At 35.2% G+C, this 18172-nt stretch overlaps 1 protein-coding gene across 1 annotated transcript in view; it reads left to right on the plus strand.

The window, feature by feature from the left end:
• Positions 1-16588, plus strand: part of HCN1 (hyperpolarization activated cyclic nucleotide gated potassium channel 1) — a 197267-nt gene extending 180679 nt beyond the window's left edge. Inside the window, exons 7-8 of the mRNA XM_042875288.1 lie at positions 11570-11734; positions 13534-16588. Coding sequence (XP_042731222.1) covers positions 11570-11734; positions 13534-14330 — 962 coding nt within the window. The 3' untranslated portion in view covers positions 14331-16588. The remainder of the gene's footprint in view (positions 1-11569; positions 11735-13533) is intronic.
• The last annotated feature ends 1584 nt before the right edge of the window (positions 16589-18172 follow it).

Consider the following 18172-nt stretch of genomic DNA (forward strand, 5'->3'; position numbering starts at 1 on the left):
TCTCCATGAGGCTGCTGTCAATGATTTCTTTTCCCAGTCTGTAAACATATCTGGGATTGCCCTAACCCTAGTGAAGCACCATGTACTTGTCCCTGCAGGACCTCTTTACGTTCACGTGGGCCCACTTTTAAAGCCTGTTCAGGTCCCTCTGGATTTTGAAGGTGTTGCAATTGTTAAATAATTTTTTTTTTTTTCATTTGGCCCATGATTTTATTTATCTACAGTTCGCAATAATGAAAATATAAAATATTAGTCAATACAGCAGTGGTTTATGAGACATACTGGAATTTTTTTTTCTGTCTCAGTACATATTTGTGTTTCTGTTTATTAACACCCAGTATTTCAAACACAATAGTGCATTGTGCTATAATCCTGATAGTAAATAGTAGGGAGAAAATTGCCAGGTTTCAGTCCTGCTGAACTTTTTCATCTTGGTACCAGTTGATTGTATTAGAAATTGCTCAAAGATCTTTTTGTCTTAGAAAGAGTTACAGGACAGATTGTTTATTTCTTCCTCACTACACACATAAATGTGTTAAAAAAATAAAGGTTTTTACATCTTACAAACCAGGCACAAAAATAAGAGTAATTCATTTATACAGAAACATAGATTATCATTTTACTGAGGCTTTATAGAGCAGAAATAATACTTTAATGTATCTAATTACCCTAATGCAAATTTAATTTACATTTTAACAGTGTCTGTTGGTATAAGATGCTGTAATACCCCTAATACAAGTGAATTCTGATTTTTGGTGGGGTAAATCATATTACAGGTCACTCCATAATGATCATATTTACACGATTTACAAAGGTGCCATGATTAATAACAACAAACATGAGTATAATAGATTAAAGAGAAGTCTGTTGTAATAAAAGAGCTCATTTTGCACAGTTCCCTTCCTTTTGCTCAGTCAGTTGTGGATGTGGCTGTTTTTACTGCCACAATGAGATCTGGCTATGTGAAGTGTCCTTACCTCCTGGCAATAAAGCCTTTTCTCCCCTGATATGTAATGATCCTCCACTTCTCTGTGCATCCCTTGTTCCAGTCTGCTGGTGTTCACTAGCAGTCTGGTGTGGAATGCAAGCTGCTGCCTGGGTAGAAAAGGCAAAGAGGAACATTCTGCTATTTTTCAACTCATACTGTTGCCCCTGCAAACATGCTGATGAGTGGGAGTGGTTTCATGATGTCCCCTCCAGTTGCCAGTTCCATACAGTCTGAGGAGATACTCTGGGCGTGCAGTCCTGATCTACCTAAGCACATACTGAACCTCGTTTGTGTTTCAGTGCTGTGTCAGGCTGGGGCTGACATGCCTACAAAGAGTAAAAATAGTGAATAAATCCACCACTACCCAAACAGTGGTCCTCAGCAGAATGAAAGAGGCTTGTTTGGAGCATATTCCAAATGCTGCTGTTACTTCTTTTGCTTGCTTGCTAGTGGGTAGAGCACTGTCTCCTCACTGTGGTCCCATTCTCCTTGCTGAAGGTATTGGCAAAGGGGCTGGCAACCTCAAAGGACAAAAGATAAGCCTTGCGTCCCTGCTATGTTTTTCCTCTTCCATCTGTTTTCCCACCTGTGTTTATACAGGCTTTCCTTCATTCAACAACCCAGACGTATGTTCCAGGAAATTATAACTCCATTTGTCTGTTTTTAACAGATATTGTGTTAAAGCTGAAGGGATGCCAGTCTTGCTAGGGGAGTCCAAACTGAGTGTGTAGGATGTGTAGGATATATTTTTATCATTTACATTAGCCTGGGGCCCCCATGGAGTTTGTAGTTGGAGGGAGTTTCCTAATTCCAATAGACTAGTGTGCAATAATTCATGTACCCAGTTGGTGATGTGTCTCTTGTGGTTCCCTCTCCCTGCTGTTTTTATTTTATTATCCCCATTGAGGATCTCAGTGGTATCATGCCACTTACAGTCATCAATAAGACATTTTGTAGACTAACGAAAAGTCATATTGCTTTAAAAGTTTTTTGGTTTTTTTTGTTTTTCTATGAGTTTCCAGATATATGAAGGATGAGGAAGTATACATGATTCTCTAAAACTGTATTTTTGATACGTGCTGGTTTATGGTATATTTATGAGAGTTGCCCTGTGTAGTTTCATACGTAATGTAGATACTGCTTGCATTGTAATCAGAGACAAATGAATGTCTTTTTTTAATTTAGTCAAGGACACCTATATGAAACTTCCAAATAGCACTGTTCCTCTAGCAAAATCACATATTAAGCTGATTTAATCCCCATCTTCCCAGAATTTGGAGACAACTTATGGGATTGCTTTTTTTTTTTTTTTTTTTTTTTTTTTCCTGTTTTTATTCTTAGCACTGGTTTGTCAGTGTGACTTGTGGAATATTTCATATTTTTAAATGTTTTACTTTGCCGCGGTTATTTAGTGCCATTTTAGTAGTTACCCTTTCAAGCTTTAGATTCTAATAAATTGTATTTTGTATTTCCTTCAGCTTCTAGAAGTCCAATTAGACAGAACTATTTCGACCTACCTAATATTTTTGGATCTTTTCCCCATTTCAGAACAGCAATTGTCAGTATATTTTAGACCAGTGCAGTGGAAAATAATACCATGGGAAATGTTGAGTCACTTTAGATTATGTTTTGTCACTTCTTTCTTTCTGGTACACTGTAGGTACTTCCTTTCGATGGACAACTTTTAAGGATTTGCATATTATATTTTTTTATATATAGAGAAAATGCTGTTCAACTGCCTGACTGCTCACTGCTTTACTCCTTGTGATTTATACCTGAACAATATGATATGATAGAATTCTGCATTTTGTAAAAATGCTACATAAAAATAATACAATGGCTACTTGTTATTCAAAGTAATGGTGAATTACAGCTTTTAGGATTTATATGCCAATCCAGCATCTCATTGAAAATACATAATTAATCATAAGTAGCCTCCCTGATGTACTTGCCATGTTCTTGATGGAAAGTACACAGTCAAATGCTTAAAGATCTCCATACCAACTCACTTGTAAAACAATTTTTAGGTGAACAATATAGACCATTTTTCTAAGCCTATTACTTGAAAGAGGTCATAAAAATGGAATGTCCTTAGCACAAACTAGTTTGCCATTTTGAGGAAACAATTTTCTCACAGTACAGCATAAACTCCTTCTACTAAAGATCATGTTGTTCTTTTGACACCGTATTTTATATGGAAAAATACCATGCAGATGGGAGAATTGCTCACAATTTAGACGTAGTACTATTTTAAAAAGTCTAAGGAAGTTTTTAAAAATGTTAGAGACTTTTTAAATATGTTAGAAAAAAATGACTTGCTCTGAAATCCTATTAGAAAGTAGATTTGATTTTAGTTTTATTATTTAGAAATAAATAAGATGTAAATTTAATAACATTATTGAAAGAAATGAATATATAATCTTTACTATTTAAATAACATAGGCTTGAACTCAAATGATAGTTCTTATTCTGCACATTCATGAATAGTTTAACTAATTCCTAATTTAGTATTTATAAGCAAGAAAACCAGCACACCCAAAATGTCACATCAGCATACACTGAAAATTTGAAGTGACAAACACAGATAAAGCAAATGATAATTTTGCAAGTATCTTCACTTTTGGACAGTATAATTTAACCTAAATATATGAGTTTAGGTTAAATATTTCATCTAAATATTTAATTTGGAACTGACTGTGATTGTTTGTTTAATAATTTAAACAGATAAAAAAAAAAGAAGTGCAACATTTTTATAGTCCACAAAAATTCAGCTAAAATAATAGTTTAATTAGCAACTGTAATTGTTTGTCAAAGCCAATATGTCAAGAACCATGCACTGAATATATAAGGAATTAACTGAGTTTTTTCAAGATCGGACTCCAAACAAAAGGCATAAAATGAGTAGAACAAAGCCACGTTTATACTTTGACTCCAGCAGTATAAAACCTAAATCTATATTTAGGCACATTATCTTGAAATCTGAGTTTATTGCTGTTTGCTTGATTTTAAATTAAAAATAAAATGAATATCATAAAAATTAGGAGGTTGTGCAAGATAATAACTAGCATATCTTAATCTCTTGCTAGAAAGAACACTTTTCTAAAATAGAATAGGACTCGGTGGATACTCTTATAAATAATATTGAAAACAAAGTAGAGGCTTGCATTTCTATTTTACATAATGATCCCAAGTTTTTTTATCATACTGAGCTTTCTGGAAAGACTGAGCTGAGAAAATAGGCAAGATGTAAGATGCCTCTGTTTGCTCTAATCATGAACCTTAACCACAGCTATTTGCTGCAAGTACAGAGAGAAAAAATAAAAGACAGGTCAGGATATGACATAAAATGGCTGTCTGGGGAGATGACATGCCACTTTTTATAGAGGTAATTGTATTCCAACCTTGTATGTTTGGCTGTCTTTCTTGATGTAAAAGTAATAATGACTTAAAACTTTACTGGAAAGATTTAAATTTTACTTCCAATCTATATTAAGCAAATTATATTGAAATATTGGTGTATCAGTTTTTATCTTACAGTAAATACAAGGACTTTAAATTACAAGTCATTAGACTGCCTAAGATGGGTTGACTTACAGCACTCAAGCCCATCTTCAAAATGAATATATGCCCAGAATGTATTTTCTATATCAACATTTACTTTTACCACAGTAGATAGCAATTTAAAGATTCTGCCAGTTTGCTTAAATTATTATCAATCTGGTTTTCTCAGACCTACTATAAAGTAGTGTATTAAGCCTTATTCAAGGAAGTGTACTGATACAGAACAAGAGTTGTTGGAAGAAATAACATTCTTGTAGATCGACAACAGAAAGGACAAAATTAGATCCAGAAAAAAAGGAAGGGGCATACTTTCAGGATTGTTGTAGACCTTAAATAAATTTAAAAATTGCTCATACATTTTAAGACTTTCTTTTTAAAGCTTGCCTACAAACCCTATCAAAGTTTGGGTCAACAAAAGTTAGGCAATTCTTTTTGAAAGAATAATTTCTCCCCAGGATATCTGTGCTGTCTCCAAAGAACTAAATGCACCTTTTTGCCAATTAGAAATTATACTGGAGAAAATAAGAGTCGAATTTCTCTAGTTCAACCACTTACCAAACCAAAAATTAGACGTATAAACACAAAGATTAAGCAAATGAGAACTTGGATGGGACACTGGTATGGAAAGGAGTAATGGGAAGAAGTGCAGAAACAGAATTAATCATTCATCTCTATCTTGTATCAGGAAAAGAGTTACAAAAATTCTGTAATGGATGCTCATCTCCAGCTGCTTCTAACTCATTTGTTTTGAAGGCTGCTTCTTATCTTAAGGAAGCTTTGAAGACAAAAATGACTGAGTCTGAAGGATACCTTCTGGTTGGGAGGGATAAATATAATACCACTTGTGTTGTGAGTGCTGATATCCCTCATTTTTTCCCTACTCCAGATTTCTCTCAGGAAGACTAAAATCCTTATTTTTCCTTGATATAACTCCTTAGTATTATGTCATCTTCAAACATAGAAACAAATATTCTCTTCAGTACATATTTCATTCTCTTTTTCTCACATGATGTTACATTTAGGACATCTTCGTGATAGAGGATTATTGGAAGGTGCTGTCAAGGAGGAACAAATATTTGCAAGCAAGAATTGCATTCCTAACTTGTCATGAGGGTATGGATAATGAATCTAGCTAAAATTCTGGTTTTTTAACTATTATATTAATAATAATGTAATGCACTCTTTTTTCCCATCTTTTTCTGTTTAATAAGTGGACAATTTCAACCTTACTAGTCAGTGCACATCTTCAATTTATTTTATTTGCCTTGTTAAATAAAATTAACAATTAAATAAATTAGATGATGAACATTCTGAGAGCTTGTAGCAAAATTTACAGTCAGGCATTTGAAATGACTACAAACAGGCAATAAAAATGTGAAAGAAACTTGCCTGTTATCCTTTTATTTAGTAAAATGACCCTGTAAAAGGTAACATCTATCGTAAATAGTTAAATTAGATTTAGGTAAAGCACTCAAAAAGCGATGAAAGACTGGAACTGAGTCTTTAAGGAAGTTGCTTAGCTGCAATTGGCTAGTCTTGCTTCAAAATGGCAACTTCTCATGAATTCTCTGTGGTTAATCATTCTGTCTGTCTGAAGAAAAATGTTTTTTGACAACTTTATGGACAAATGCACACTGAAAGCTCAAACTAACCAGTCTGTAACTCTGTATTTACTGTACTAAAGTGGGAATAGATTAGTGGGATAGTTTTTGCACACTTTTCTTTCGACTGTCCAGCTTACATATTTGACTGTAAAAGGCAGTAAATGTCTCAGATTTCTTCCTCCATTAAGTTCTGCTTTTTGCTGCAGGAATATTCCTGTTTAGCACTGCCTATATTTCAAGATTTCTCAAATATTGGACAGAATGGAAGAATGTACTTATCCAAGCGTGACCTGAACCTTTTCAGTTCCATCCACTCTTGGGTTTAGGGGATATCACTCATAACTCCCCAAGCAGTCTCAATTATGTGAAACCTATTTTGCAAAATCATTGTGAAATAAAATCTGCCATTTATTCACTATTTTGAAGAAAATGATCATTGTAATTGATATATATATGTAATATAATCATAAGACCCAGTATTCATAATTCCAGTGTCTAAAATAAAAATATGCTTTTTGATTTTTTGTTTTGTGTTTTGCAGTAGTGTAAGACATTGAAAGAAAAGGATAAATTCATTAAAAACCTAGAAAATAAAGAAGTATTTGATATCTTCCAGAGTTTAAGAACAGTGACAGACATACAGAAGTGCACGTTAAAGCCATCCATTCCTGTTTTCTATATCAGCAATACTCAAGCCAACAAAAACCTAGGAAAATGCTCTACTTCTGTAGGATGTGATTTCTCAATAGACTCTTTTAATTGTTTGGAATTCAGATAACTGATTGCTAAAGAAAAGGTGTCACTCGTGCTACCTGTTATAAAGTATGTCCCAGGCTGAAGGTTGCATTCCCTAGCTGACTGACATGCCAAGAATGGTGCCTATTGGCTAATTCCTGGTCAATGTCAAGAACTGTTGGTTTAGTGTTATGCTAAAGAGTTACTTCTTTGAAGACTTAGATTAGAGAGGGAGAGTAACTGTTCTGGGAAACTTGCTTTGAAGTCTGTGTAAACTCCAAGCAATTAAAAAGAATTACAAGGCATACTATAAAAAGGTATGAAAGCATGGATGGATGGAAGGAGTTGTCATTTATGTAATGTCTTTCCTTAATAGTTTAGTAACACATTGGTCTCTATAAAGTAAGTAATATTCTAATCCTCTGTCCTGTTCTCCTAGAATTTTCTGTAGTAAACTAGAATGACTGACCGAAGCTTTTGAATGGCTTTGATTTTCTGTCTTTCTTTTGCTGCTGAAAGTTGCCAGATGGTCTGAATAGCTGCTTACCTATTTCCACAGCAACATATCTACCTGCTACATGATGAAACAAGCTTCCTGCTGAGGAAATGAAGCGAGAGTCAGCTGTCCTCAGCTGGAAGGACACTTCATTAGATCCTGTAATGCTGAATCTCACAGATAATAGGAAATCTTTTATGGCTTTAGAAATGGGGAAAGCTCTTAATAAACTGATATAATTTCAACATACATTGAAATTGCTAATTATTTTTAATTTATTTTTATATGGAAAGGACTATACAACTAGTTAACTAGTCTCTTTGTTTCCACAAGAAAAATTTATTTCTGTACCTAGTAAAGTGAACTTTTGCTCTAATTCTGCTATTTCTGTCCTTGTAAAAACTGTGCATATTATAGTAATTCATTGTAATATTTCATTTTCTGCATATTACAGTATACCATTCTCAAGTCAGAAATATATTCCTTGGAGATAGGACTAGCTTAGTATCCTGTAATGAGCCAGCTGACTACTTGATTCATAACTGTTTCCTTTTTCAGCACGGCTTTTCTGTTTGTGGTCACATTTTGTCGGCAAGGCAACTTTATCTTGTTATTTGGATTTCTGGAGTTTACTTCCAGTCTCTAATCAAATCATAAGGAGGCATAGAAAGCTCAGTAGTTAACTGAACTTTTGAACTAATTCAGGAGTATAATTTTTACAGAAAATGAAATGACTGTTAATGGATAAGTGCCACACTGTCAGATGAGCTGTACTGCATGCCACGGGGGGGGGAACAAAACAAACAAAAAAAAACATTTCTGACATCTGTCTAAAGACATAGGAAATCATTATTAGAATAACTAGTCCATGTAGTTATCCAGCAAAGACTAAGAGTTGCAACATCACAAACAATGCTTGAGGTGATTTGCTCCTATAAAGAATAAAAGAAAAAGTTTAGGAGTCTCACAGCAAGAGGAGAATTCAAAAAGTGAACACAGTGTTCTTATTGAGATAGTGCCATACACGTGTGTAACAAATGTTGGTGAGTTTTTATTACTACTGTTATAATCTTCAGAGTTGGCTTAGCTTCAAAATTTGATCATTGAAGTTTTTTTCTGTTGGTGTCTTGACAGCAGAAAATGCATGCTTATTGAGTCCTTACCTATCTTACTTTTAGAGCAGTATTGGTCTGTGGGACAGATCTGATGTAAACAGCACACAAATCTGAATTTTTGCAGATAAACTAGATGATTTTTATTCAATATGTTCCATAAAACCAAATGAATGTTTTTAGCATTGTTTGGTGTTTTCAAATAGTAATTTTCCATTAGTACAGTGATTGACATTTGTTTTAAACTGTTCTAGAGAGCAACTGTCAAAAAAGATTAAGTAATTAAAGTAAATCTTGCATTAAAAGTTTAATTATAGGTTCACTGTAGCCTAATATATAATTGTTAATGGGAATTAAAGACATTTGTACATTTGGAAAGTTAGAAGTATTTGACACTTTTAAAATGTCAGCATGAAGGCAGTGCACCATGCTAACCACAGGTAGGAAAATTAGTCACTAATATTCTGCAGGCACTTTCTTTTTATGTTAATAAAAAACCTTGTTTGTCCAAACTGAAAATAGCCTGTGCCCTTTGTGTTTTCCTGCACACTCCTGTGCTATTGTTTGTTGTTCATAGTCCATTTAAATCAACTGAATGTCAAGGAGAGCAAAATTGGTGAGGGCCAATTAAGAACCAATGTTCTTAACGCCACTAAGACAAACTATAAGTATACCCTGGATATTTTCATCACTTTTTCCTCTTGAAGTCTACAGTTCGTTCATACATATATATATACAGTTTATATATATATATAAATGGGATATACTTATATTTTTATATACATATATATGTGTATGTGTGGGGGTATGTACGTATGTATGTGTATATCCTGGATGTATTCATTACTTTTTTCCTCTCTCCAAGTCTACATTTAATTTTCTGTATATTTACATATATATAAAGATTTTTATTTATCTAAAAGAACACAAGTATTTGACAGGAATATCCTTTTCAGACTCCATGATATTCCTCATATTTTTTCTGTCCCATCCTTTCATATAATATCTAACTAGAAGACTTTATTACTGATATCAAGAGCATTCCAAAGAGATGTTCTTAAACCAGAAGTTGTGGCTTGACACAGGATTTTCAGACTGAAATGTATAATTTACATAATGATTCCTTCCAGTCTTCTTACTTGATAACAGAAATGATGAAGGAAAGTTGGACAATAAATAAATAAAAATTATTGCAATAACTTCTATGATCTTCTGTATGAGACCTAAAAAGTATCTTAGGAAACAGGGTGGGTATTCACTACATGAGTCTATCTCCCGTTGGGCAAAATGTCCTTCTCATTCTTGTAACTAAAATGCAGTGGGCGCAATCAAAGGAGAAGGGGTCAGGATAAGCTGGGGGATGAAAGAAGAACTGACTTCTGTGTGACCTGGCTGGCTCTTTACAGTAAACAGTCATTTTTCATGGGTAACAGGTCTTTTGAGGGACATTGGGTTGAAACTCTAACAGTACTCATTAGTCTGTACATTCTCCCCAGAGCCATAGCGATTCAACTACAATTTATTCTAGTACTGAATGCAATTTAATGTACTTTGATTTATCCATTACTATTAAAGCATTTTAGCTCCTAAGCCTTCAGGGTTAGGTGCCATGTGAAAATTCTTCAGCAAAAAGTATCAAAAACCATTGAACAAAAAACATCAGGGTTCTTTATATCCTATAGTAATAAAAAATGTATTCTGTTAAAGCCATGCATCAAAAGAAGGGATTGTACTGGCACCTTACACATTTGATGGCAGAACTGGTGTTGCTAAGGAAAAAATATTTGTATTTCCACATTTCACTGAGTATGATCAATTGTGTTAGATACAAGAGTGTGTTAGGAGACTGGTTCCCAGTCCACTCCCAGTATTTAAATATGAACTCTGTGCTATTATGTGCCAGAACTGAGTAGGAAAACCTACCTCCCCCTGGAAACCTAGATAGAATACAGAACTTTTCAGTATTTTCTCATTCCCAAGCGTGAAAATTGGATCAACTAAAACATTTCTTTTTGCAAATGACTTTTAAATTTTGTTTTGTACTTAAAAAAAAAAATACCAAATAGTTTTCCAGTAGTTTCCAAACTCTCTTTAATTTTGAAGTCTTCTGAGAACAACTTCAGTTTTAGCTGAATATGAAAAAACATTTATACCTGAATCTTGTGTTTTACCCTGTGTTAAAGATTCTGTAGGTAATGATGAACCCCCTGTAAACTTGTCTAATGTAACATTTAACTGAAAAGAGGGCTGAAGACAAAGAAAAGAATGAGTGTATGCATTTTAAAAGAGAGATATCTTTAATACCTTCAATTTGACAACTTTATAAACATATAAGAACTAATGTCTGAATATTGAGCTCTTCTGTTGGGAACATTCCATGAGATCGATTTATACATCTCTCTCATTCTTCCCCCTATGTTCTTCTGTTGCAATCCTTCCACATTGCCTTTATCCAGTAACTCTTTTCCTGTGGATTCAAGAATCAACTTTTTTAAGACTCTGCATATGGTTTTGGTCCCACCTGTTCCAGAATAGTGAATTCCTGTTGGAGAAACTCTAAGAGGAAGCCCACTAGACTAATCAAATGATGTAATCATAAAGGGGTTCAACTGTTAGCAAAATGAGGAGGGGAAAAAGCTAGTTCTTGTGTTCAAAAATCACATATTAAAATAGTAGAGAAAATCTGTTGAATGATTAAAAGAATCAGTAGTGTTTAGCTGAATATATGTGTTTTATAAATCAATAAAATCATTTAGGTTGAGTCTGCAAAGTGTTTGACAACTGATGAATCATTTCTTACAACTAGAAGTTTTTCTGTTTGTTTGTTTGTTTTTTAAAAAAAGAAGCCTGATAAAATCTGAGCTGAGAAACACAGCTCTTAAAGGAAATCAGTTATTTCTACACAGTAGCAGAGACAAAATCAAGTACTTTTAAAATTGCCAATGCAACCTTGCATAAACAGCAATAGAAAAATTGCCTCTGAGTGCTTGTTTGCACTGAGTCACTTCCTAGCTGTTAAGTAACACGATTCACTAGCTTGTTTCCTGTGTGTAATGAATTTTTCTCTCTCCAGAGATTTGCCTCTTGACCAAGGGCCGTCGGACTGCCAGTGTACGAGCAGACACATACTGTCGCCTCTATTCCCTCTCAGTGGACAACTTCAATGAGGTTCTGGAAGAGTATCCCATGATGAGAAGGGCCTTTGAAACAGTGGCAATTGATAGACTTGACAGGATAGGTATCACAGTTTTTTCCATCTTTCATATTCTTAAAATCTATCTAGCATTTCTTCCTTAAATTGAAGGATAAAGTATCCAGATTAAACCTTTGTTACAGATGTCATTTCTGTTACACAGTAATAAATGTTCTGATGCTCTATGTATAAATAAGACACGTCCAGGAAAGTAGTTCTGCAAGCTCACTTTTAAATAACAATATGCTATGAATTTTAGAGAGCCCTGTTGCTTCTGTGAGAATTATTTTGAATAGTTTAATTATCATTAGTATGACTTATTAAGCCTATCTATTTCTTTTGCTACCCTCAGCAATTCAAGGTGTTTATCCAGTTTAATGAGACATAAATGACATTTTCCTACATAAATAGTTTAGAGATAGCATCTATAATGATGAGAAGAGCTGAAGTCTCTCTCTGCTCTCAAAACCTGTGTCTATTGAAGTGGGCTAATCCTTTGCAGCAGGGCTCTCATTTTCCTCACAACATGGGCACTGTTAGCATTGATGACTGCACACTGACATTGCTCAGATCTGCTTGCAATCACAAAAGCAGGCCAAGGATATCCAAATGGAAAGCAGAATGATATGGCAGATTATCAAAATAAGTGTGTTGTTGTTGTGCAACTAGCCATTCTGGACCTCTCTAGTAGAATGTGTTAGATAAAATGTATGGCTTTAGGTAGAGAGAAATGCACTCTGATCGTCTTTACTGACACTGATTTTAAAATGCAACTATTCATAAAATATCTTTTTCCTATTTTTGATGTTGTTTCCTTCACTTTTCACAAGAAAATTCCAGTGTAAGAATTTCCCCATATACATATAAGTCTTCAGTTTCTTCGAAGGGAATACAGAAAGACTTGGAGAGCATTGCCATCATGCTGTCTATTCTGAGCTGAAATTTGGATGAAAACATATTTGTGTTATCCGTGTTACAGCAGGAGTAAAGAAATGAAATGCACATATATGTTTATAATATTGAAGATATCTATTTTATTATTTTGGATTATGATTACTTAGTATATTAATTTATCTTACTGAGAATTTTCAAACTTAACAATTTGTCTTCCAAAGCGATCTTTGGAAGTGCAGTCCAACTCCTAAGTAATACGTGCCTAAGTAATGCTGGTATTAAAGGGCAGTCTGCTCTTGTAGCAGTAATCCAGTCTGAAGTGCTATGTTTACAATACAAAATCTACACAGCACAGAAGATAAAATGCAGACTGCCTTCTCCGAAACAGAGACAACTCAGTGCAGTTGTATGCCTCTGAATCTGATGACAGAAAATTGAGAGAGCATCAAACAAACATCAGGATAAGAGAGGAGATCAGTGTGCTCTTTGAGTAAGCAGGTATTGCATTGGCAGTGAACTCGTAAAGATGATTTCATACATGCTAATGGTCAATGATTACTAATGTCTAATAATTAGTTCCAGGGAATGTACTAAAAGGCAGATGTATTTATAACTTATGTAACAGTTAAGTGGAAATTAGGACAGTTTTGCAATCAGAAAGGTATGCAGAGCTCAGTGACTTTTTCCATCCCAACGTTCAGTAGATTACTGTGGTTACATTTTCACAGTAATTGTAATAATGGCAATGCACTGCAAGTGAAGGGGCACGGATAGTTCAGGTGTCTGAACATGGTGTGTTGTTATAGCATGCAGTTCTGGAACAGAGTGAGGGAGAGCAGACTGTGAGTGAAGGCCACAGGCAGTTACAGTGCTGATGTGCCCATCAGTGATGGAACCAAACTGTAAAGTCATCGTGTCAAGCTGGCTAAGTATTTTGTTTGTCTGTGCAGGGAAGAAGAACTCCATCCTCCTGCAGAAGTTCCAGAAGGACCTCAACACAGGGGTGTTCAACAACCAGGAGAACGAGATCCTGAAGCAAATTGTCAAGCATGACAGGGAGATGGTACAGACCATCGCCCCCGTGAGCTTGCAGCAGGTGCCTGCGCTAAACTCCAGCAGCTCCACCACCTCCTCGTCGCGCGTCAGGACGCAGTCCCCTCCTGTTTACACCACTGGCAGCCTGCATTCCCCCTCACCCAGCACGCAGACACCCCAGCAAGCCGTTATCCTCTCGCCCTGCTCCTACACCACTGCCGTCTGCAGCCCACCAGTACAGAGCCCCCTGGCCAGCCGAACTTTCCAGTATGCCTCACCCACAGCCTCGCAGCTCTCTCTCATGCAGCAGCAGCCTCAGGCGCCCCAGCTGCCACCAGGCACTGCACCCAAGAATGAGGTCCACAAGAGCACCCAGGCCCTCCACAACACCAACCTGAGCCGGGAGGTGCGGCCCCTCTCTGCCTCGCAGCCCTCCCTGCCTCACGAGATCTCCACCCTGATCGCCAGGCCTCACCCCACCGTGGGGGAGTCCTTGGCCTCCCTTCCGCAGCCGGCCCCTGGCGCCAGTGCACCTCCAGCCAGCCGGGCCACCGTCCCGCAGCGGGTCTCTCTCTTTCGACAGATGTCCTCGGGAGCCATCCCCCCAAACCGGGGGGCCGTGCCACCCGCAGCCTCCCTGCCAAGGGATTCTTCTGCAGTCTTAAGCACAGAGCCCGAGGGAGACAAGCCACGGTTCGCGTCAAACTTATGATCCCTGGTGACTGCGAGAAGCAGACTTGCGACAAACTGAGAGCGGTCCCAGGAACTGTTTTAGCCTGTTTCCTCATGTACCCCAGCAGTCTACTATGAGAAAAATACTTTAGACAGCTTTGCCCTACATAACGAATGTAACATTTATATATATATATATATATAATATATATATATATCCAAAAAAAGAGATTAAGAAAACTTGTTTGAATTCATGCCTTCCTTTCTTGTAACCATTAAAGAAATCTAAATTCACCTGTAAAATTATTTATTTTTAATGTGTAAACTTCAAAACCAATCTAACATATTTCTCTGTTCATGAAATTTCTTGTTTCCATGGGAAAAATGTCAACATAGTAACAAACTTCAAACAAGTATAAAACAAATAACCTAACTATTAGGTAGCACTGGCTGAGTGGTATTCTGAAACTGTCATTATTCCATTTGTTCACACTTACTGTTAATAATTTCCCGTGAAGAGTTCAGTTGTTGTTTCCCATCGCGTCTCCCATTTTAGCACTTTCCATTCAGAATTAGATTGACCAACTAAGGCAGACACTAGCGCTCCTCTGGATAGGTTGTAGCCTCACACCATGTCAACCCTTCTGTTGTTTCAGAAAACTGGGTGGATTTCCTTCTTCACATTGCAAAAGACTTTTACAAAGACTATTGCCATTGTAAATACCTTTTTAGACCCAAACAACAATAGCTGCTGTGTGGTGTACCATTGCAAGGTCTTTGTTTAGGAATTTAGGTTCAACTCTTCACTTCAAAATTTACTGTTTTAAAATTTGTTAAAGCTAAGTGCAACACAACTGTTGAATTGTAATGCAATGGCTTAAAACCTACAATGTTACTTTTACATGCAATGTTTTATGCAAAATTGTACGCTTGATCCTGCAAATCGCTTGTACTTCACCAGTACCATCACTTTTCTTCTCCTTGCCCTAAATAGCATCCCAAAATATTCCATGCATGCTTTGGGGAAAAAAAAAAAAAAAAATACAATAAAAATAGGTTCAGTCAGCTATTGTAGGAAAAGGCTTTATGGTATCTTAGGAAATAATAACCATTCATTGATTGTGTCTACCTTAAAATTCCTATAATGCTGACTTTGAATCTCTGGTTTAAGTCTAGAAGTGAGATTTTTCATTTAAATAATTATTTGTAAACCACAGCTTGATTTAGGCTTTCAGGTGCTTTTTGTGTCTTCACTGTAGTTTTGTAGTTGACTGTGGTGTTAATTTTAAAAAAATAAATATAATATAGCATCAAGTCTGTCTGGAAATGCACGATTTGCTCTTTGTATATTGTAATTAAATGGATAGTATATCCTAAGGCATGTAGTGTCAAACATAGCCCATAGGTACAAGGTTTATTATTTTTTATGTCTTCAAAACAGAAAGGAGATGGTAACAGAAAGCAGGGTTAAAGCATACTGTTTTGTGAATGTTTTGTTTTGTTTGCTCAAATCTTCATGTTATCTTATCCACAAAAAAAAAAGTTATTTCATAATCATTTGTGCCTGATTTACACACATTAAATAGAGATTTAAATTACGTGTCATATTTTAACTCATTGAATATCAGCATTATGGATATGATGCAAGCATACGTTTTGATCCTTAAAACTCAGCTGACCCATGTTAAGGATGTGAATGGAAAGGAATTCTTCTTTTCCCATTAATGCTGAGTTTAACAGTGCATGGAAAAATTAAATAACATCACAAACTACGTAATGCAGTGAATCCAGATGTACTTGAGAGCCAAGTAAATACTCTAAAGCTAACAGAGCTTGAACCCATGCTGCCTGTTAAGCCTTTTACAAAAATGGTACATCAAATAAAATTTAAAACATATGTATTTTTCCAGTTTCTGCTGACTCCCACTCACCAGTAAAAACAATGTAACTAACCCATTAACATGCTGCTGCCATTAATCAAGTGGCCCAGAGTAGTCTATGAGGAAGCGATCGTTTAAACGTGTTTGGAACATTATGGATACGCTGCAAGACCATTTATTTCTCAGTACAATACCCCCGATATTATTTTAATGCTAACAAATTCTGTCAAGTAAGATCATATCCTGATCTTTCAAACTCTTTAAGGTTTACATTTAATAGGAGAAATGGGGTTATTAGCAAAATATTTTTATATATATTTTTATTTTATTTTAAGCACTATGAAGAAATATTAATTCACATGGTCTTTCAGTGAAACCATAAATAATTTTTAATGACTTTGTAATAGAGTGGACAATATCTAGGCTTTGTATGTTAATTCAAAAATAAATGGTACAGGGTATAAAATTATATACGTATATATATAATGTATGTATGAATGTATATATATTTAGATTAAGAACCAAATGACTCACATTCCTGTAATATAAAGGTCCATTGCTAGTTTCCGAACTGACCTATTTTGTCTGTACATAAGTAAGCCCATAAGTATGAAATCTTACATCTGTACAGGATGAAATGTATTAACGAAAAAGGTTGGATCTTACTGCTGCTGAGAAGACTATAGATCTGATTCTTACAATAACTATCATTGGGGATGAATTAGATATTTTTTCTTTTGTCTTTGCTCAAAGCCATAAATAAATATATATAAAAGATTATTAATAAATTGAAGAAAATTTAAAAAATAAAACCATGAATATTTCCTTTTGTTCTGATATGTTTATAACTTGGCAAGTTTTGCTTTATCATGGAAGAATTTATAACTTAGCAGGTTTTGCTTTACCATGAAGGAACTACTTGCTTTTCCCATTTCTCTGTTCTTAGCCTCAGAATTGATGTGCACCAAGTACGTGAAGGTGGGGAAAAAATGAGTAATTTTTTATGTAGATTAATACTAGAAATGTGAAGACATACATGATGTATTCAGTCAATTCCTAAGCAATATTGCCTTCGTAGATTAGAGGAAATAATTGTGCTAAAAAGCATTATCTGCACAGTAGTATTGTTTGAGCAATTACCAATAAACTGTAACATTTCTTCACTTATGATTAATAAACTGAGTAAACTCAAGCTTACTTGTATATAAAATTGAAACTACATCAGTGGAGAATCCCTAGTTATTAGTATAACTTACAAAAACTGTACTCTATCATACTTTCACTTTTCACTTTTATCTTACTATCTACGCCAGTCCTAAATAATACAGCTTTGCTTTTTTGTATAAAACTTAGGATTTCGACGGGTGATTTTTGTAGAAGTATTGTTCATTAATTACACTGTAGATGATTGTAGGTGAACAAAAAGAACCCATTCAAGACAGTAGATTTTTGTGTAGTAACTTCAGTAGGGTCAGTCTAATGTTGAGTTGAATTACTGTGCTTTTTTAAGCAAGTATGAATAGTTGCATTTTCAAATTGCACCCTAAAGACAATGATTACAATAGCATTCAGTTAATTTTTGTTTTGCTTTACAAAGATTTAATTTTTGTCGAATTGTAGTCAATGAAAGGATTTCCAAAAAGACCGGCATTTCCACAAATACTAGCGTTAGAGTAGAAGCTTGTTGGCTGGCAGGAAAATTCTGTTTGGAAATTATAGTTCTGACCTTCAGAAAGCAATGTAGTACATTCTGAGATGTTATAAGAACTGGGTGCATGCAGTTTATTTATGTATTAAATTTGGCCTTCTCTTTTTTTTTTTTTTTTTTTTTTTTAATTGGGAGAATTAATACAGTATTACTGCCTTAGAACATATCCTCTGACACATACATGTGAAATTTTAATCCACACATTTCTACTGGCAATGGGTACCCTGTACTCCTTTGCATACCTAACGATTTGAATCACTCATTTGATTGGTGTGGTGTGTCATATAGATGGTC

The sequence above is a fragment of the Lagopus leucura genome, unplaced genomic scaffold (assembly GCF_019238085.1).
Source record: "Lagopus leucura isolate 7727_CA_CO unplaced genomic scaffold, USGS_WTPT01 Super-Scaffold_100014, whole genome shotgun sequence".
Lineage (NCBI taxonomy): Eukaryota > Metazoa > Chordata > Aves > Galliformes > Phasianidae > Lagopus > Lagopus leucura.